At 35.8% G+C, this 23,306-nt stretch overlaps 1 protein-coding gene across 22 annotated transcripts in view; it reads right to left on the reverse strand.

Moving 5' to 3' along the window:
* LOC135226448 (transmembrane protein 131-like) overlaps positions 1-23,306 on the reverse strand; it is a 525,255-nt gene that overhangs the window by 82,105 nt on the left and 419,844 nt on the right. For 9 of the 22 annotated variants that reach the window (XM_064266024.1, XM_064266028.1, XM_064266026.1 and 6 more), the window contains 2 exons: positions 12,716-12,780; positions 8,966-9,712 (listed from right to left, as the gene is read on the reverse strand). The exons of 1 other annotated variant lie outside the window; for it this stretch is intronic. In XM_064266024.1, the coding sequence (XP_064122094.1) occupies positions 8,966-9,712; positions 12,716-12,780 (812 nt within the window). Of the gene's footprint in view, positions 1-8,965; positions 9,713-12,715; positions 12,781-16,151; positions 16,275-23,306 lie in introns of those variants that run through there. 12 more of the 22 variants (XM_064266036.1, XM_064266040.1, XM_064266038.1 and 9 more) reach the window with 4 other exon arrangements.

Below are 23,306 nucleotides of genomic sequence, written 5' to 3' on the forward strand. Positions count from 1 at the left end.
GACTCTGGGTGTTTCAACTTAGAAACACAAATTTTGTCAATACTATCATCTCTTCAAGTGAGCCATCTAACATTTTAAATGTTAATGTGGGTAACTGTTAATAAGGGTAAACAACTAAGTATGAAAAAATAACAATCCAAATAATATATTTTTACATCCACTCTTATTTTTTCTTAGACAAGTTTGATTATAGTTAATTTACAGTTGTTTACCATAACAGTTTTCCTTACAGGGAAAATCATAAAAATTAAAGTTTTTCTATTAATACAATACACGACTACAACCAAAATTCATAATCCTTCACACTACAATGAAAGTCTTTACCGAAAAGCCTATGGAGACTTAAAATACACACTAATCCAGAATAAACAGGAGGAAATTTTGCATGTCACCCTGCTGAAATTCTTCAAGCATGAGGGAATTCGTGATGCATTTGTACCTATATTATGTAATACGTACAATAGTTTTGGGAAAACAAGTGCATACAAATTTATATTAAATGTACTACAGTTTACACTATTCCAGCAAAAATACAAAATAAATTATATTTATCAATGAGTGTTTAGGCAAGAAAGTACACAAGGCAGCGTAGAGTGAAGCTATCTTTAGCTAACCTCATAACGGGAAAGCTGGCAAAATATATTTATGGTGATAACTATAACGTGCAAAACTTGCAAGTCTCTGCACTGTAGCGCTTTTCAAACGTTCAGCCTTCGAGAAGAATTTATGAAACAAGTGAAACAGCCTACCTAAAATTCTTTGCTATTCTGTGAATATCATACACTATACGGAATATCTGACACGAAAACATAAATAATTAACGATAATACGATACGCATATTTTATGAAATTTAACATCTTCGGTCGTCTCTCTTCTTATAAAAGAAATTAGGTATCGCAAAATCTGTACATCAACTGATATTTCCTCTGATAATGTTGCAACAAATTCAGACTACAAAGGAATCATTCAAGTCTTAGCAAATCAGATAAGATCAGCACAGAATGCCTCTCATCTTACGGTACTACTCATTTCCCGGGCAGTCTTCATAGCCAAAATGCATTTACTCAATTTCAAGCCATTTTCATAAAAGCAACAATGCTGTAAAATAAAGCATGGCCACAAGTGTTCCAAACTTAAAGCATCAAATTTTCCCATTTAAGTTATGATAGCTGTGAGACACAATATGCCATAGGACTTTGTTCTTTAATTAAAGTGGTGATTTTCACAAACGTTTCATTTCAGTTTTTGGTTGCGCATCCTTAACCACCGTTACAAAAAACGTTAAGTATATCTTAGTTCAACCAGACCACTGAGCAAATTAACAGCTCTCCCAGGGATGCCCGAAGGATTAGATATTTTTACGTGGCTAGGAACCAACTGGTCACATAGCAACGGGACCTACAGCTTATTGTGGGATCCGAACCACATTACATTGAGAAATGAATTTCTAATCACCAGAAATAAATTCCTCTGATTCCACGGTGGCAGAGCGGAGAATAGAACTTCAGGCTACCGAATAGGTAGGCGAGCACGTAAGACACTCGTCCAACGAGGAACTACCACCGTTACAAAGTATAAAAGTATGACAATGTGGTAAGGACAAAATGTTTCATGCCTTTCCAATAAAATATAATGCTCCACTCAATGTTCTCGAACTGTACTTCACGGTAGTACAGCAATTTAGGGGGAAATTTATCTGTATATTAAATAAGCCATTAAAAGGTTACGATGGGCAAAAGATGCTTTAGGATGGATGAACGGATATGTACAGAATTTAGGCCAAAGGCCAAGTGCTATGACCTACGAGGTCATTCAGCGTTAAAAAGGAAATGGACAGTAAGGTCTGAAATGCGTAAGAAGAGGAAAACCTCGCAGTCGCACTATGAAACAATTGTTAGGAGAGGGTGAAAAGTCAGATGGAAGAAAGAGAATATGAACGGAGTACAGTAAAAGGAATGAAAGTGGTTGCAGCTAGGGGTCGAAGGAACGCTGCAAAGAACCTTAAGCAATGCCTACAGTGCACCGCGTGAGATGCACTGACGCAAGATGCTTTAGGGCTCTTTCACACTAGGCGGCAAGTCAAAAGCACTAAAAATAGTGTGATGCCCCAAAACGGCAGTGGCCAAATCAGTGCTGCATATGATGTGATGTCATACATTCATATACAGTTGTAGTTGGCCACGATGTTCAATACCTATCTCTGCCCAAAGCAATTTTTGTTCATAGCTGCATGCTAAGCCATAACAGGCCATCTGCTTTTACTGGATGGTGCTTCCCGCAGTGTCCCTATGCAATTTTTTAATATTATTCTCTGCACATTGCTGCAGGGTCTTTTCTAAATTTTCTGTGGAGCTTATACAATTTCAATATATTATATAAATGTCTGATTTCCTTCAACTTTAGTTTTCAATGTTTTCAGGTTTTGGGTTCTTATATTTTTTGTGACTACAATTTATATATACACGTATAAACGGTATATACATATAATACTCACACACATATATAGTATATATATATATATATATATATATTATATATATATATATTATACACACACACACATAATATCTATATTTATATATATTATATATATATATATATATATTATATATATATATTATATATAAATTATATATAATATATATATAATAGTTATAGATTATATATATATATATATATATATATATTATATATATATATGATTATATATATATATATATATATATCATATATATATATATATATAATTTCATTAAAAGCAATCACTTTAGCAGCATCAGTAAGCTTTTGCAGAAATCTTCATTATCGTCGAAGTTTTTCCCGATTCTCTGGCGTTAATCTTTGCTGGAGAACACACGAACTTATAATTTCCACTTATCGTCTCCTGTCACAACAGCGGTTTCCCCCCTCTGAGGCCTTATCGAGTGCCTACTGGCTTGCAAACTCGGTGCACAACAATTCCGTCTTTCCATTCAGAGGGAAAAGCAGACCTAAGCAGTGACTGGTCCAGGGATTAAATGCTTTAGGTATAACTTGCAAAATAGGGAATGAATGGTCCTCAGTAATTGCAAAACATTTTTAGAATCTACAAATACACATGCATACATAAATGTATATTATATATATAATTATACATTTATATACATATATGTATATAATTGTAAACATATACATACACATATACACATATATTTCAGTTCCTTATATATTTCAGTCCCTTCTTTAAAATTTACTTTCCTTCACGTGACAGTCCATGGAAATTATAGAAATTTCACCTTTTCAGCCTTTCGAAAATCAAATAACATTGCCTCTTTTATTCACTATTATTCCAATCACCATCAAAATGTTAAATTCTCTGTTTATTCTCGGATGTTCCAAAGGGCTGCACGTGTCTGTAGCCCACAGTTTACGCATGTCAAGATTAAAGCTATTTATGATATTTCCTTGAAACTAGACTAATAAACTTGAATTTAGTATGCATAATATTATCACATTACCGTATGATGAAAGGTTTTTAGTAATCATCTTATTAACAGGAGCGAAGCATGATCCTTAGTCCCGTGTCACGACACAGGTAATAGGAATATCATTGAATCTTGTTTTATAAAGTCAAATAATGGAAGTGTTCTAAATTTTAGTCTTGGTTTGTTTAAACTCTATGCCTTCACAACCAAAAAAAGTTGTTGGTAAATATAAGCAACAAAATTAATATGCATTCAGTTTTATAATTTTTCTATGCGTTAGCTTCCATACCTCTTATGGTTAAGTTTATGGTTGTAGTTACTGACCTCATGATCCCGGATTATCCCTTTACTTTTTACCCTTTTTCCTGTGGTATTCCCTGATTTTAGGTAAATTTCTCGAATGCAATTTCTCTAAAGTCAAATTCTCGAACTCAATTGCTCGAAAAATAATTTCTCGAACTATCATTTTCTCGAATCCCATATTTCTCGAAAACTGATATCTATTTTGTCGAGAAAATTGAATGCAAAATTTTCATGTATTTCAAGGAAAAATATATCCTTTTGGGTTGACAAACACAAATGTTAAAAATCTATTTTAAATGAAGGAATGAAAAAAATACAAAGGTTATAATTTTATTGTATGTATAAAAATATTATCATTCAGAATGATATACAATATTAAAATTTAATCAATCAAAATGAAATGTTGTATGCTACACTTCGTAGATATTCTTCGACAGGCCTCTCTTCGTCATAATTTATTACAATGGTTTGTAACCTTTTTGCACAGTCACGATAATTCTTTCTGCGCACAGGAATACCAACACCTCCCAAATATTGTTCAATTCGTAGCTCCTGTAGACTTTGTTCTCGTTGTAATCCTTGTATAAATTTGAGATGGATGGATGACAAGCACTTAATTGCTGTTCGAAACCGTAATGCCAACCCTCGACTGCATTGTTCGTCTTGGGCATTTCTTCCTTGACATAATCAAAACAGTTCCATAATTCATGTTTAAAGAAAGGAGCACGTCTACGGTTATTTCTATGCGGCCGCCCGATCCATGTATCTTCAAAAGAGTCAACCACACTTTGAATTTCAACGGGAAAAACTTCATTTTCAATGAATATTCAAATGTTTCTTCGATCTTGAAAACTGGTACAAATGCTAACGCAGATCACAGGCGAACCTGAATAGCAAATTCAGCATCGGTGTCGTACCGTACTTTGAAGCCATTTTCTTGAATTTTGCGATAAATGGATTTACAAAAATAAAAAAAAAAAACAGTCACGGCATTTTGTCCTTGGAAATTCATGCTCTATAGCTCTAATCATGGCCAATTCAAAGTCTATCATTATTGTGGCTGGCTCAAATGCTGGGATTTGTGAGTTTTGGTAAATTCTTCCGGGATGATAAGATCATCTTGGCAATCGGGCAAAGCAGTGACATCATTTTTCCTAGCTCGTATATTGCGTATATTCCTCTTCATATTTGATATTGATGAGAGTTTCACCGCAAGTGCCCCACTTACCCACTTTGAAGCACAAGACACTATATAATGGGGTGTATCCCGACTATTGATTGCATCCTCTCTCACTTTTTCTTGGACTCTGGCAGCTTCGACTTTAGCCCCATCTCCTGCATGATTGTGGTCACCACTCTCTTTTTCTATATTATCATCGATGGTGATAGCACGAGCAGAACATTTAAATTTCTTGCACATTTCACATTTCCAATAAATTTTGTTATTTACTCCTTTGTCCTTGATATATAAATATCCATTTAAACATAATTTCTTCCTTCCTTTTTCACTCTCAACATACGTTGCTTCCATCTTGATGGGTTGAGGCTACTGGAGAAAAATATAACAGGGAAAAACTCAATTCAGAATTTTGTAAACAGAATGAGAAGCGTTTAGAATGCTAATGGCCTCTTTATGAATTGGTCTTTAGCGCTTATGGGATACTTTCGATTGTGTTCGAGAAATTTACTTGTTTGTTTTCGAGTAATTGACATTCGAGAAAATGATAGTTCGAGAAGTTATTTTTCGGTCAATTGAATTCGAGAAATTTACCTTCGCGCACTTGATTTCGAGAAATTTGCCTGACACCGTATTCCCTTATATACACAGTATGTATGTATGTGTATGTATATGTATATATATATGTATACGTGTATATATATGTATATATAAGTATATATAATTACTATATATAAAAAATATACAAGTAGATATATGTCATCTATGTATATTTATGATACATATATATACATATGTATTCATACATAAATACATAGACATATATACATATGTATATACACATATGTACAATAATAATGAACAGGACAGCGAGAAGACTGTAAAGAATTTCTTTTTGTCATTTACATCAACGTTTCGGGAATCCTCTCCCATCTTCAGGGCTATAAATAAAATAAATTTTTACAATATTAAAAAGCATGCTAAAATAAGCTAATAACTATAAGTAATCTTGTTTTGTAATATAACAGTCGTTAAGCTAAAAGTAAAATAAAGACTACAAAGTGAATAGGCTAAAAGTAAATTAAAACACCACATAATTCAGTGAAATAACAGATCAAGAAGCAAAACAAAAAAATATTGAAAAAATAAACAAGGAGAGTGTTTTGCCGGACTTACTGTTAAGAGGTTCGGCTGATAACTGATGGAGGACAGAACAGAATAGTCAAAGGTGATGTGACAGGAATAAAAGAGAGAGAGAGAGAGAGAGAGAGAGAGAGAGAGAGAGAGAGAGAGAGAGAGAGAGAGAGAGGCAATATATAACGGTGTGGAGGTACTTTGGCTGTTTAAGGAAGGTGACAGTTTCTTGATGTAAAGATATTCAAAAAGGAGCAGCGAAATATAATCGGTAGTTTGACATTGATTGATTGTATGGTGTTTTTACGTTGTATGGAACCAGTGGTTATTCAGCAACGGGACCAACGGCTTTACGGGACTTCCGAACCACGTCGAAAGTGAACTTCTATCACCAGAAATACACATCTCTCACTCCTCAATGGAATGGCCGAGAATATAACCCGCGACCACCGAGGTGAGAAGCAAACACCAAACCAACCACGCCACTGAGGCGCATGGTAGTTTGACAGAGTATTTTGAATTTGACAGAGTATTTTGAAATAATTATACATAATGTCAGTTTTACACGAATCTGAATGGTTCCTTATGGGCGAAAATTCTTTGATTTTAAAATGCAGCCAGTGCGGTAACCGACACCTCTAGGAAAATCGATGTGGATTTTCAGTAAGTGTCGGGTAGATCCGACGTCATTTCCAAAATTTGATTCTGGACAAGTAGTATACTCATAGACACCGAAAGAACGCATCAATTCCGGAAGTGTCTTTAAATTTAAAAAGTCTGCCTACTGTTAATGGGTTACTGAACACAAATTTGAAATTAATAAGGGGGTACAAAGTGCTTAGCGCTGTTGTCAGTTCACGTCTAAAGGCTGCATATTTTTTATATATGACAATCAAAAATAAATTAATTTCTTCTGAACTTGATACAAACTGGGCTGATAAATACTATTTAAAAACTTTCTTACAATTCTGTCAAAGACGTCAGAGGGGTAACAGTTAATTCTTAAAACCACTTTAAGAAAGGCTATTTCATTGTAAAACGCAGGGAATAGGCTCTGAATAAAAGTCTCTTTGCCGAATTCAGCTCGAATGTCAAAGCAGCTACTTAAAAAGTTAAGACCCAAACAAGTGTACGTCTTTTTCTAAAAATACCTGTGAGAAATCTCCCATTAAAACGTGTTTACTTTTAGCTTAACGACTGTTTATATATATAGGCATAAGTCTTTATTTATGCATTTATCACGTTCCAAACTTTAGTGATTCAGTTATATATATATATATATATATATATATATATATATATATATATATATATATATATATATATACACACACAAACACACACACAGATATAATGCTTATAGGCTATGCATATATGCTATTTCAGACATAATGGATTTTTTTTTTTTTTACTTTTTTCTCATATAATCTCCAATTTGAACACATTTTCTTTCATTAAAAAATGTAATTCTTAACAAGGGTTTGTTTATGTATTTTCATTTTTCAAGGTATTCATTTTGTTATTCATATATGATTCTTTGTGCTGGTATAATCCAAGTCCTGGTCCAACAAGTAACGTTGTTCATGAGGCTAAGAAAATCTAATAAAGTACTTTGTGACTACCTAGAACACTACTGTCACTTGAAAGCGCTGCATTCTTTATTCAACTAAAAATCTGGTGTTTTTTCAGGTGCAACATTGAGAGACTTGGGTGGAAAAAGATCAAAATAAAGAATAACCTAAGTATTGGCGGTACTATATGCAGCTAATCCTCCACATAATCCTAAAATTTCTATTTCCTTTTCTATGTCACATTACTCCAAAAAATATTTTGAAAATGTCCATTGAGGGAGACTATGAGAAATCTGGTAAATTATCATTCTACAATTTCCCGGAATATTAAAACTAGCCTTTACACAATTCTCTACTGAATTTAAAGCCCTTTGTAAACTGACAGTAAAAGCAGCAGGCTTCCAATAAACTCATATTCCACCAAAGCCATTAAAATACCTATACTATACCCCGTCTTATCTGAAATGGCTTCTTAGTAATGCGTTTGCTATGTGTGTGTAGAATGTTCAGCCACTAAATTTCAAAAATTAAGATTTACACGAAAACGTCATCGGAAGCGTGCGTGACAACTTGCACCATCAAGAGACAAAAAATCATATGATAGGACGATGACACAGATATTACTGTCTTTTTATCTTACTGACTTACCACATGAAGATTTATATACTGTACAGTAATGTTTTACCTATCTCTGAACTAATCATAATTCAGCTTTACCTAGATACACAGTACATTTTTAAATCCCTTAAAGCTCCAGACATGCCCGATTAACCTTAAATAGTATAAGTAAACTGAAAAGAGACATGAACAATGCATTGTGAGGCTTCCTGGCTAACAAATACTTAACAAAAACACAACATCTACCCACAACCAAAACCGGCATCCCAGCTGCACATTATTATTATATAAAAAATAATCAGTTGCAGGCACCAGTATTAGGAGCACAAGCGGATGGAAATCTTTTTCTTTTGCAAAATTAGGGCTTTGCAATAAGGATGGGGAGAACCACAAGGCAAAAGCATTGTATGGGAGGTCAATAACCAATCAGCTGGTTATCAGGAAATCATCAAAGCAAGGCTGATAAATCAAATGGAGAAAGGTGGAGGAGCACTGGTCTAAAAGTATCAGAAAACAAACATGATTACGGTAGTAGCAATGGTAGAAGAAACAGTGATACAGTATTAAGGAGAGAAGGACCCACATAAGAAGTTAGTAATAAAAAGCTTTCAGATCAGATAAAGGGCTATGAGATCAAGCATAGCAGCGTCATGACAACAACAGTGTGATATGTGCTATGCACTTTTTTTATGGATACCTTGGATGCTAACCACGGCAGTTGACCAGGGCAGTCCACTTGGGGTCGGGGCACACCATCACTGCCAATGTCCCAACAAAAATGATGATTCCCTTCCTCCTCATCCTTCTCCTGACCATCAAGCGCCTGGTGAGGCTTACCCAAGACCCTAACACCAGCAGCGGCAGTAGCAGAGCACTCAATGCCAACTGGTGGTGGAGGGCAGAGGAGTTGCTCCTGGAAATCGAAGTTCCGGTGAACGTCGTCTAACACTGAAGGGTGGGTATCATACACAGAAAAAGTCTCATCAATAACTGTATAATGAAACCTGAGTTTCTCTGGATTAAGAGGTTTCTTCTTTGGGTCCCCAGCAAATACTAAGTCTTTCTTCAGTTCATCGGGTACACACGGACTCTGCAAGATCTCTTTCATAACGAGAGCTACACAGTCTGTTGTTCCTCGAGGCTCATCTTTTACGCAGACTCTGAGAGGGCACTCTCGTCTGTATGGGACAGATTGTGACGACAAATTAGCCTCGCCATCATCGTCATCATCTGCATACTTGGCAAGTAGCCCCAAACAAGAGACAGGCTCGAGCTGTCCCCCTTGATTATGATCACAATCTCTCAAGTCCAGCGCTGCTGACCGCGATAAGGATCCTTTCAATTTTGGACAAGGACTGCTCGGCAAACTGAAACTGGGCAGAGAATCCAACCTTTGACTGCAATGTTCAGCCAGAGCAGGTAGCATGTCCACAGCCACGAATTTCTGTACAGAAACTCAACCACTTAGTACCAATAATAATTATTTTTTTTAAATGGTAAAATTTGACACAAAATGATAAAAGTAGACACTTGATGCCTCCCAACAACTGCATGTCTAAGTCTCAACCCTAAAACCGGGATTTCCTCAAATTAGCAACTGTAAATTACTGTGTAAAATATCTATAGCTTTGTAATTTAAACAAGATTTTAACACCTGAAACTTAGTGCATCTTATAGAAAAAACGAGAGAGAGAGAGAGAGAGAGAGAGAGAGAGAGAGAGAGAGAGAGAGAGAGAGAGAGAGAGAGAGAGAGAGATCCAAATGGTTATTGACATAGTGCCATTGATATCCACTTAACCAATTATTTTCCTGCAGCACGACTCAGAATGTCACTAAACTTTTTTTTGTATGGGAACTACTTCACTCTACAAAATCTTTTTTTTAAACTCTATATTTTCAGGTGAACAGACTACCACTGCGTCCATAAAAAAAATTCAGGTTTCGTACTCGAGCATTAATTTCTATCCAAAAACAAATCTAGCAATTTTATACTGCATCAAAGCCCGTATATTTCGTTCTTAAAAGTCACGGAACTACAGCTCTCGATTAGAATTTCCTGGCTTAGTCACTGATGGAGAAGTATCTATGGGGAGTTTTATGTCAATGAGTATGAGAGATTAAATCGACGTATATCAGATCTAAAATCTATTCAAGCAGCAAGAAAAATTACAAGGAGTTACTGGGATCTGAACGGTCCACTCTAATTACCTATATAGTATATGCAAAGGGCATGACAGTGACTACTGAAGATTTTTCATAAAAAAGTATCCGACCACCAAAAACACCTTTCACAGACATCACAGCAATAGGCAATCATAAAAGGCAGGAGGAACAATAAAAAGATAAAATTTGCTAATCATGAAACCAGAGACATTGAGTGAATTCTTACTCCATATAAGCAAAAGACTCCTTAAGTAACGTTACTGAATTTATCAATCTTAGGATATCACAACCGACTGTTGAGAACTTCACCTATCTGACATATGGAATGTCCTGTCACTTGAACTAAGGACAGACAGACAGACAGACAAAAAAAAAAAGTGATGACTGAAATTGGGTTTGCACAAAAGGTTCAGGCTACATTATCAGAGGGAAGGGATCTAAACTTAAGACCGAGTCCATATAACACAGCTTTTATGATTTCTTTAAAGAGAAAGCAGAATTACTCAAAATATTTCAAAAAGGACAAACATGCTATACACATTTAAGAGTGTATAGGTGTAGGTAAATCTGAAATGCAGGTCTGCATTGTAAACTGTGCCACAAGATCTTGCTCTTTAGCCATTAGGACCTAAGAGATAATGAAAAATAAAGTTCATATCCAGAAATTACTTCCGATTAGCATAGACCAGCGAATCAAAAGGAAAAACAGAGGGCTAATTATTGTGATGTAAATATCCATCCAGTTGTTAATATAAACAATGGGACAAACACAAAATAAACAAAGTTACGTAAAACAAACACACGCAGACACAAGCATCTATAAACATGCATTTGCCATCTATGAAAGGTTCTTTCACCATTCTCTTCAAATTTCAATCAAAATCCGTTTCTTCTCATCAAAGACCCATTGTCTTCAAAGCCTTCCATTGTGTAGCTAGTCAGTCCATGGAAATCAACCAATCACTTCAAATAAATGGAAAAAATACCTTTCATGCTCTACATCTGATTGCTCAATACGCTTTGGGCATTTTCATAAAGCTCCTTAATTACCTATTGCTCATTTCACTGATACCTGCCAGGTTTTGCTTTCTTGTACTGGAGACGTATAACAAAACTAACATTATTATTTTTTCCCCTTTTCTACAGACCCAGGCGTCCTCTCAATGAGTTACCAGGCAAGGGGTTAACTGGCATTGTGCATTTTACAAAAATTGTGAAAGCTACTGTTGAGGAGGACCATACCAACAGCATTCAAAGTACTAAGCATGCAATACACATACTAACTTACACACAGGACATCGGAAGGGTATGATAAAAATGTCCTAACAAAGAATACCTTAAATTATTACATGTACCATCGCATGCATTAACTACTACAGCATTGTTGTATAAATTGCAAATTTGAGAGAGTTGAAATCGCAAGAATGACTAGTAACACCAACAATAATTATGCTCGAGAAACTCACGTACATGTATCAAAACCAAGTTCCACTTGATATTGTCATGGTAAATTCTTTAATGCAATCGTCATACATAAACAATATCTTTCACGAACTCGACGTTTATCATAAATCTTTTGAAATATTTTTCCAAGTGGTTTTGTCAAACCAAAACTTCTAGAAACATCTTAACGTATGTTTAATTGATTCTTTTTTCATTAAAATGTGACGAAGTCCCCATACAAAACAAAGTTAACCATGTGTCATTTTTTCTGTACAATTTTTTCTCAATACTAACTAGTATTCAACAATAGATATTTAACAGCAGGATTTTCTCTTAAATGTACAAAGCTGAAGTTAACTGCTATCTGAAAATTTATAGAAAGCCTAACAGCGATCAGATAAACATAGCCATGCCCAGGCTTTTAATGTCAGGCAATTTGCTGTTCATTAAAGTGCAAAATAAAATTCCAAACTCAACAGAACTGAAGTTTCCCAAGACTATAAAAGTTTAAAATTCTAAAAATGTGTGCAGAAACACTAAGGAATTATTAGTTCAAAATATTTTCTCATTGAAAACAGCAAATATCTAGGAAAAATTGAAATGTTTTTACTTATATACTTCTAACAATATAGAAATAAGACAGTCTACTTAAAATATTTGGAAAACATAAAAGAAAATATGGGAAAGCGTGAATAACGTGTGTTGTACGGTGCATAAAAATAAGATATTACACAACACTGATATGAATAAAAAATAAAACTATATTCTAATGAAAAACTCTATGGTCAAAGATAATCAAAGACCAACATGATCATCAAAGAAAGACAGAGTGGTAACCTACCTCATTCATATGTACGGCCACCCCGTCCACCAAATATTTGAGTTCATTATCGACTTGGATAAATGCTGAAAAAAGAGGGAAATAATGTTACAATTACATATATATGTACAGCACAGACATAGATAAAATCAGACACACACAAATGAATAAGATATTGACTAAAATTAAGAACTAACAGTCACACAAACACACACACACATATACATTAGCGTAACTAAGACATGAAAGTTGGCTGCTAAATATTACGAGGAAGTGAGGGTTCACAGTAAAAATTTATTATATACCTAAAATTGCAAGAAAAGGTAACAAAAACGAAATTAGGAAGTCGCTAGACAACAGGCTGCAAACTGCAAACACTGGCGTTCCATACAAATAGTGGCTCAAGATGGGCTGCATGAGATCTACTACATGACAGTCCTCTTCATCTGCAAATCCCTCTACCACATTTATAGTCTAATAGGAAATCATAAGATCTAATGAATTCTAGAAGTTTCACTACAAGTGTTCTAAAGCGTGACCTGTAAAGTCATTCTAACATAAGGGCCAAGAAAAATATTCAAGTCCCTTGTAACTTCACTATACGAAACACTGAAATAAAAAAAATAAATAAATAAATAAAAAACTAATGTTTAATCTCTATAAAGGAAAAACAAAATCAAATTTCAAAAAATAAATAAATAAATAAATAAATAAATAAAAAAAAAACTTGTCTAGCTAAATTCAAAGCTCTTTGAACCACATCATACGATTGGCAATTCCATCTGTACAGATCTCCCTGATAACGAACTTCTTGGGCAAACCAACAAGGGGAAATCACTTCCTAGCCATCCTTATTTTCGACCTAGGAATGCAGCTTACGTACACGTCACTAAAGTGTTCAGGCGATTGTGTTTGCAAAAGTGCTTCGGTATGAATAATCAATATCTGCAGTATGCATTGCGTTTCACCGTTTCGACCTTTTAAGACCGTTCAAACGACTAATAAAAAAAACTCTCTCTCTCTCTCTCTCTCTCTCTCTCTCTCTCTCTCTCTCTCTCTCTCTCTCTCATCCGAGGAGTCTTGAATCCGAGCAATTTTTAATCTAAGAGTACTTTCGGGTTATTCTCTTAAGAGATTAAGTAAAACGCAACGTCCTATGAAGCTACAGACGAAATAAAATAAACACTATTTTCGTTCAAAGAAAATTTATATCTTGCTCTATGTGCTTGTCTATAACTGAAGATTTCAAAATATATAGTCCGAGTTCAGTTTGGTAAAAGCTGAGGAAATTCACTACTTTAGTAGCTGCATCGTACACTTCTGATCTCCCAAACTTGCGCACAACTACAAACAAGTTCCTGACCACCTGTTCGGATGATTATTATTAACACGACCTTTGCGTCACACGCTGTGCACGGCTGGTGGTGATGATGATGACGATCATGATCACAACTGGTATTACACGACGAAGACAACCATGAAAGAACCAGGTACTATACCCGAGCACCAACAGTATTTATTATTATTATTATTATTATTATTATTTTATTAATTATTATCCATTATTATTACCTTATTATTATTATTATTATTATTATTATTATTATTATTATTATTATTATTATTATTATTATTATTGTTGTACAATCAAATACACCTGACAAACTAAAAATGTCATTATTTCCAGAGCTGATTTTCAAACTACAGGATACTTACTTGTTCAGGTCTGTTCATTGGTTTTTCTTTGGGGAGAGAGAGAGAGAGAGAGAGAGAGAGAGAGAGAGAGAGAGAGAGAGAGAGAATATCCCTAAAGCTACCTTCAATCTCGGAACGTAGACGGACACGCCAATTTCCCTATTTCCCGACAAGCAATTCACTTACCTATTCAGTCACGATCCCATTTTCCAAGTTCAGTTCTTTTTAGCAGGAGTCCGTGCAAGCACAAGGCCTCCTTGTGGGAACTTCTTCACAAACAAGATTATGTGCCACATGGTATAAACTGCCCCCAGAAGTTTTAAACAACAACAGTGTGGAGGAGTTTAAAAGAAAGCTAGACAAAATCATTAGGACACTGGATGAACAGTAAAACCTGCTCCTTGAGATAAGTGAGCACCCAATGTCTCCTCGGATGGACTAACAAGTCTTTGAGACATACTAATCATTGTAACTCCTCCATTCAACATCCGGTGAAGCGACGAAAACAATAGGGTTAGAGGGCAACGACCCTGATCAAAATAAATGGTTGGAAATGCTTCACATATGGCGCCACTCTCATCTGTTATAATCACAGTACAAGAGAAAGCCGGACTGAACCGATTTCCCGGCGATGCTAAAGTTACGTAAAAAAAAATCCAATGTTTGCTGCTAATCAAATTTCCATTGACGCGATCCACACCACCGCCTCAGAAAGGGAAACCACCAAACAATTCAGTTTATGTTTGCAACTGTCCAGCTGCCCTTATAGGATATCCTTATGTGAAACAAAAATGTTGAATAATGGTCAGTGTTATTTAAGGCTTAGCTCAGTGAATTACTTGTGCGGATTTCATCTTCAGAATGGAGCTTGTTTTGATAAAAATTGTACTTTTACTTCAACTATTATTATCTTTACAAACAAAAGCGATAAAAGCGACTGTAAATACAATTGTAACTAGAAGCAAACTACTCCGAAAAGTCTGCGTAACCCATCAATAAATGGGAACTGCCAGTTCCTCAATGCTAACTAAAAATTTTCGAATTCAGTGTCAACAACTCAAATGCAATCATATGGATCCCTACTCTGCCAGAAACATGGAGAGAGAGAGAGAGAGAGAGAGAGAGAGAGAGAGAGAGAGAGAGAGAGAGAGAGAGAGAGCCAATAAACAATATACTCATTTACTATGTCATCAAAGCGTGAAAGCCACTTTTTAAGGTGTCATGTCCCTACGTCATCATTCAATGAGGGCAAATCAAGTCAAAACATTCTACTCGCGAGATTGACTGGGATAGTAGCTCAAGGCCAGACGTCTAAGTGAGCCCACGAAAGAGGATTAATGGAGTAAATATAGAATTAAGAAAAAAAAGAGCAGAGCCACAGTCTTTGCATTGCAGCGGTGATATTCTAGATAAATTTATAAAGTTAAAAGAGGATTTTGTGTTTCGAGGAAAAGATGGAGTATATGCAAAGGTCGAGAGTGAAAACAATGATGTAACACGTGGAATATACTACGTACACAAACAACTAAACTTACAACACATACACACTAACATAAATTTTGATTACTCATTCAATGTTAATTACCAAATATATAAAAGTCTAAGCATAAACACAAGAAATTCAGGCATGGATTAATTAATGACAATTTGTCTCATAATGAATCACCTTTCCAATTACGAATGCAATGACAACCATCTGATAAACGCAAATCTTCAAGTATATCGTAAAATGATCAACAATTGGTTGATTCGTAATACGTACGACGAGAATAAGAGTGGATGCGACTTCCATGCAGGGACCACACGGTCAGGTTAGGACTGCCGTCGCCCTTCGTTCCGGTTCCTCCCCCCTCAGGCTCCTCCAGCCAGACCCCGGGGCGTTCGTACTATCCCATGCCTGAGTATTTGAGATGTGCAAATCGGGATCGAGGTCCTTCCATCGCTGCTTACAATGGCCGTGCTGCTTTACACACCTCCTGGGAGGGGGAGGAGGAGGAGGAGGAGGAGGGGGAAGTGGTCCCTGCACGACGTTGCACCTCTGACATGCGCACGAGCATCCTCTCGTGGTGGCACGAAAAGGCGATGCTTCCTGGGCGAACCAAGTCGCCAAAATGAAAGCGACCAGGGAACTTCTTCCAACCATGACTTTCGAGGTTTTCGTAAATGCTATCACTACAGTTCACAGCAATTAAAAAATGAATATCACTACAGTTCGCAAGTAGAAAAACTATGTTTACTTACGCGAAATTTGGCAAAAAGAACACATGCGTTTTATTGCCATAATATTATATAAAATTCGCATTATCCATGAACGCACTTCTTTTCAATGGCGCCTGATTTCTTTCTTTTCTTATTAAAAGGTTCTTTAAATGAAGGTATCCACTCCGGCATCCACTTTTCCGAAAGCAATTTCATACTACAATTTCTACAGTGCAAGGTAAGGGAAGAATGAGTCAACAAATATGCATTACTTAACTACATTACAATCTTATGGTTATTACAATTTAAGACAAACTTATGTGTCATACATAAGCGAGTGATACAAATGTCATAAAACAACTACTAAAAGAAAAAGGCAAATAATAAACAATAATTTCAACACAGAAATGTAAGGAAAATATTCAAGTATGGCCAAGACAAAACACAAGAGGCGAGAAAATACTATAGATCATATGAGAATCATAAAAAAAAATTCCTACACAAGACAACAGGAAACGGATTAGCTATCCCCCGGCCTCTACACTTGAAGCGCAAAAACATTCCATGTGAAAGGTCAGATTTCATTGGTTTATTTTCTGAAAATTGAACGACAATCCATCATATCATTTTTTATAACAATCTGGTAGCCACAGTCATCATTGTCTCCCTCAACACTGCAACTTCTTTGAAATATAATGACACTAGAGTGGCCCTGTTGGAAACTACATTAATATGAAAAGAAATAAGTTGCACCATGTATTAGTCAATTTTACTGACAGCACTGAGTTTGGGTTAGAAGGAAGCTATTCTAATTCTGTATATTTCGACAACATGAAACCATACAAAACCTTTCTCAGCAAAGGAAAACAAAAATGAAGGGGTGGGTGAGTTTAATCTATGGCCGGGCCAAGACAAACTTAATCAACACCTACGACATCTGGTTGGGTGACTGCTACTAGTACCACACCAACTAACTACTACTACTACTACTATTATCATTAGGTATCGGAAGGCAAAAAAAATACAATTTACGTGTTGAAGTAAGGTAATAAAATGGTAGAACTCTTGCCTTCTTTCATTTGCTTTTTTACTGCCATATGGCCTCAGCAGGATTATTTCATGACAATTTTCCATCATAAAATGGAGTGATAAAAGAAAGACAAGCATTATAAAACCCAGGGAGAGGAGAGAGAGGAGAGAGAGAGTATAGAGAGAAGAGAGAGAGGAGAGAGAGAGAGAGAGAGAGAGGAGAGAGAGAGAGACTTTGGAATAGGGTCATGTCGCTTCTGGGCCGGATGGGTCCAGTTTAACAACAGCCCCCTAAATTCTCCCACCCAAATAAACTATTACGGTTCCGCACGCACTTGCCTGGTTCTACAATTTCTACAACTTTTGTGTAATCTTCTCAAAAGCTGAATTTGTAGGATAGCCACCGCATAAGGTTGCAAAGTACACAAAAAATAAAAAAATATTTTACCATATAAACTTTGCAAATTACTAAAAGAAATAACAGTGGACCAAGGACGCCACCTAATGAAACACCAGGCAATAGGCCTATGTTTGATAAAGATCTCACCAACTGCAGTTCGCTGCTGCCTACCTGAAAGAAAATCTTGAAGTACAGTAATCGTAAACCATAACCATACCCACTCACTTCAAGATTCTTTAGTTTAAAAACGAGTGCCTTATGACCTACAAAATCGAAAGCTGCACTAAAATCTAGACTCAAACCCATAATCATCAAAGTTCTCTTGCAGTTCAACCAATCTAGCATCATCCATTAGTAATGTTAGGATGGAAGACGAGCCTGACCCAAAGACAGATAATGCCACCTTGGTCCACCGCAGAAGAAACCGAGTCTGTCATTCGTCATAATTTTGACAACCTTTCTAGGGAACAATAAGTTTAATAAATGGTGAAAAAAAATCAAAAAAAAAAAAAAAAAAAAAGTAAGGGGAAAAAACAAATAAATGAAAAAAATAAATAATATAGGTAAATAATAAAAACCGTGTAGCCAAAACAAGCCTTAACCATTTCTTTGTCAACTTCCTCTTGGGAGATTGGTGATCAGATCTACGATCTGGAAATATCAAGTTGCCTTTGAAGGCTTTCAATAATGCAGTCCCAATTGGCTCTAGATTTCAACTAGACCGTTTTTCCAATGAAGGCACTAGGAATATACCGATTGAAAGAAGTCTAACTCAACGGCACAATGAAGTACTTATAAACTCAGAAGTACTTATAAACTCACAGATACTGGCCTTATCAATAGCTGGAACATATATGATTACGAGGTCTTATCTATTAACAGAAATTTGCAAGATGTCCTAAATTTGTTGGACAAAACCAGAGGATACACAGCTCGAGAGCGGACTGGCCAAGTTGATCAGTGGAATTTGAATTACGCCACTTGTTGTGCTTTGTATTGCAGTCCTTACAAATGAAGCTTTTGGTCCCTGGCCTTACCAAAGGTGTCTTCCTCTCCAAAGAGCAAATACATAAACAATAAAGAACTTAATATCCTAAAGAACTTCATGGCAATACAGTGTCCGGTCACCCTCGTTACAACGGTTTTAATTTAGTTTGATTTCATTATAAGAAATTTGGTCTGTCAAACCCGGCTAAGCCCACTAAGGCAACTTTCAGCCCGACCACTGTGATTTATGGACAGTTGAAAAGGGAGGAGTTTGGAGGATTATGGTTGGGCAGCAAGATAGAGATCAAGAAAAATAAAATGGATTGTCCAAGCACAAGGATTCTCAAGGTGGAACTCGGTTGAAATCCCGCCCAGTTGGTCACAGAGCAAGTTAGTAGTAAGAGGCTAGACAGCATGACTGAAGAAAGGAAGCAGGGATGGAGGTCAAGTAAAAGACTAAAAACTGGGTGAAACTAGATGCCGACGAGACACTACAGGAGGTACACCGAGAGTTTCTATCCCATTCGCCTTCGTCGTAACCGAGAAATATTTGCAGTTATCTGCATGCAGTGTTTTACATTGAGAATAAAGAACAAGAGTACACCAATCTAAGAGACTGCAATTTGGGACGTGGAGTCATTTTTTTCCCCCTGGGCGTGTGAGTGTGTTTGACGAACCCAATCAAACACACATTAATACGGGTGAAGAAGCACAAGCCTTATTCATTTCAACAAAGGCAGAAAAAGAATGCATACAAGGTGTCCACAAAAATCCTACTATATATCACCTCTTATTCATCTCTAAACTTTCAGCGACTCTTAGGGTCTTATCTCTGAAACCTACAATACTTTAAGCCGCTGTGTGTCCAAAAACAAGCTACTATTGAAGTAAAACATGAAACTAATTCGAGTCGTTCTTAAAGCAAAGGCACAATTTTTATTTTTTCAAAGGCTTCATATTTAACTTTTGAATGTTAACTTATCATAGACATAGCTACTAGAGAGTCAACCTAAGCAACTTAAACATAATACGTGGTTTAAACATCAAATGATGACTCATACTAACACCTACCGTTGGATATTTCTAATTTATTAATATGTTATTCGATCCGATAAGCTCACACAATGCACTTAAAACGGGATACATTATACTAATAAAGCGGCTGCTATCAGTTATAATCAACGCCTGACCTTGCAGCAGAGCACCACAGGTAAATTCGAAACCAACTGTAGCCTGAATCTTAACATGAACCAGCATCTACGACACGAGATAGGAGCTGCATACTGTGCATCGTCAAGTCTATGTATATATTCATGTTGACAAAATCCTGACGACTGTGCGCGGGTAACTTAACCAACTTTAAGTATTTTCTCTCTTATGTTTGAGTATTCTAGTCATTTTATGCATCGGAAATTTAATCATTATCTAAGGATGTTTTAATATTTAGGTTTACGCAGTCTAATTTACGTATGGGTTCTTCAACAACTTTAAAATACGGGAACGTCGATTTATTTATAGACATCAGTAAATACAATTCTTTGTCTTTACTGCATTCTCCCTGTAAAGAAGGACACGGAGTTTCGGAGAAACTTATCAAAATTTTTTACTATACGTTTTCAATAATAATAATAACTTAATCATAATAATAATAATAATATTATTTTATTATTATTATTATTATTATTATTATTATTTATTATTATTATTGAGTTATTGTTATTATTATTTTAATTATTATTATTATTATTCTTATTATTATTATTATTATTATTATTATTATTAATTATTATTAATTATTTTATTATTATTCTTATTATTATTATTTTAATTATTATTATTATTATTATTATTAGTTAAAATTATTATTATTATTATTATTATTATTATTATTATTATTATTTTAAATTATTATTATTATTATTATTATTTTGATTATTATTATTATTATTATTATTAGTTATTTATTATTATTATTATTATTATTATTTTTTGATTATTATTATTATTATTATTATTATTATTATTATTATTAGTTATTATTTATTATTTTATACTAATAATAATAATAATAATAATAATAATAATAATGAACTAATAATAACTAATCAATAACTAATAATAACTAATAATAATAATAATAATAATAATAATAAAATAATAATAATAACTATAATAATAATAATAACTAAACTAATAATATCACACCACCAGTTAATCACAGAAACAAATAACTTGGTATATGCAGGAGCAAGATTTAGTTAGCAGAAACTGATGGGGATTTTCGAACACCACACCACCAGCAACAAACCAACCCAACGCCAAAACCAAAACAGCAAACCTCCTTGGAAAAGACGCCTGGAAAAGCAAATCATGGTGTGATTGAGATCTGACTTTGAGTAAACTGAAAGAGATGGCGGTAAAAAAGGTGGCTAAGAAGCAAGGAAACCAATAGGGAAAGGAACTCAACTAGAAAATACAAGTACAAAGAGAGGGGACTAAACAAACCACAATAGAAGATGTAAAAGACAGAGGCTTAAGGCCAAAGCAACTTTAAGATCCAACGGTACATGAACAGGAACTAAGGGATAACCAAAAGAACCAAACTATTCGGAACCAACCAGAAAAGACTATACAGATCCAATCTAAGAGGGGAAGTATAACCACCCAGAAATTCCTGAAGCCGAAGACCCAACCAAGTAAGAGACTCTGGGAAAACCAACATATGGAGTAATCCGTATCACACAACCAAACCATGCAACAATGGCTCCAGGAAGTCAAGGAAGAAGAAACAGGGAAAGAATAAAACTAAAAGGATTCACAGAGATCACGACCAGACCACAGGTCAGACACCAACTGAAAGAAATGCCAAACTGGAAGCCCCAGGTCCTCGAATGAAGTCCATAGGATACTGGGCTCAAAAACTTCAAGGCCCTACACCCACGAATAGCAGAACAACTCCAGCATTGTATCGTCAAATCATCCACCATGCACCCAAAGATGGATGACCACAGGAAGAACATCCTTTAGTACAAAAAAGGACACGAGTAAAGGGAAATATAGCCAGTACTACAGGCCTATCAACCTGGCCTACCAATAATGTGGCAAGTTACTGACGAGGTATCATCAGTGAAACGGCTATACGAATTACCCTAGAGGAGACAAACACCATCCCCCACCAACAGAAATGGCTGCAGAAGGAAGTGGTAGGGGCACAAAAGGACCATCTCCCTGATCGACAAAATGGTATGAAGAACATTAGGTAGGGAAGGAAAACCAACCTCAGCATGGTGCATGGGATAGGACTATAAGAAAGCTTCGAACACTGATACTACCCACACTGGCTAATAGAATTGCCTGAAAATATATGGGGCAGAGGAAAACACCAATCATCTTTCTCAAAAGAATACAATGCGCGAACTGGGAATACAATACTTGCAAGCTCTGGAATAAATAGACTACAGAGGTTAATATCAGGAGAGGGATCTTCCAGGGCGACTCACTGTCCCCACCTCACTCTTCGTAGTAGCCATGATTTCCCATGAAAAACAAAAGTACTATCAGAAAGATTGGATTGCCGGGTACCAACTCAAGAAAGAGGCAACAGAACTCAATCATTTGATGTTGTTCATGGACGACCATTCAATCTGTATGGTAAAGAGCCATCAAGGAAATAGGAAATAGCCCTAATCCAGACTGTAAGGATTGTTAATTCTGGGGACATCAGGATGGGAGTTTGGAATCGAAAAATGCGCCCCCTTATAGTCAACATACAAAAAGGCAACAGTAAACGAGAAACTGAAGGGATAAAGCTCCCAGATGGGAGCAACATCAAACACATAGATTGCGAAAGGAATACAAATACCTGGGATAATGGAAGGGAGGGGTATAAAACACCAAGAGATTGAAGGACAACGATCAGGTAAAGAATATAATGCAGATACTCAAGGCGATACTCAAGTAAAACAAAATAAAACTCAACGCCGGAAATTGATAAAATAAGCCTTAAACACATGGGCAGTGCCAGTAATTCAGATTACAGCGCAGGAATTAGGTGGAAATTGGAACGAAGGCAGAACTCCGCTGCAATAGATCAGAAAACCAGGAAACATACTGACAATACACAAAGCACTACAGACCAAGAGTAGCAAATACGGACATGACTATACATAACACTAAAAGGAAGGAGGGAGAGGACTACTAAGTATGAGAAGGACTTGCGTCCAACCCGACCCGGAAAACAGAGCACTGGGGCAATATCTGAAAACCCAGTGGAAAAGACGAGTGGCTAAAGAGTGCATGGGA

Source organism: Macrobrachium nipponense, chromosome 14 (assembly GCF_015104395.2).
Source record: "Macrobrachium nipponense isolate FS-2020 chromosome 14, ASM1510439v2, whole genome shotgun sequence".
NCBI lineage: Eukaryota > Metazoa > Arthropoda > Malacostraca > Decapoda > Palaemonidae > Macrobrachium > Macrobrachium nipponense.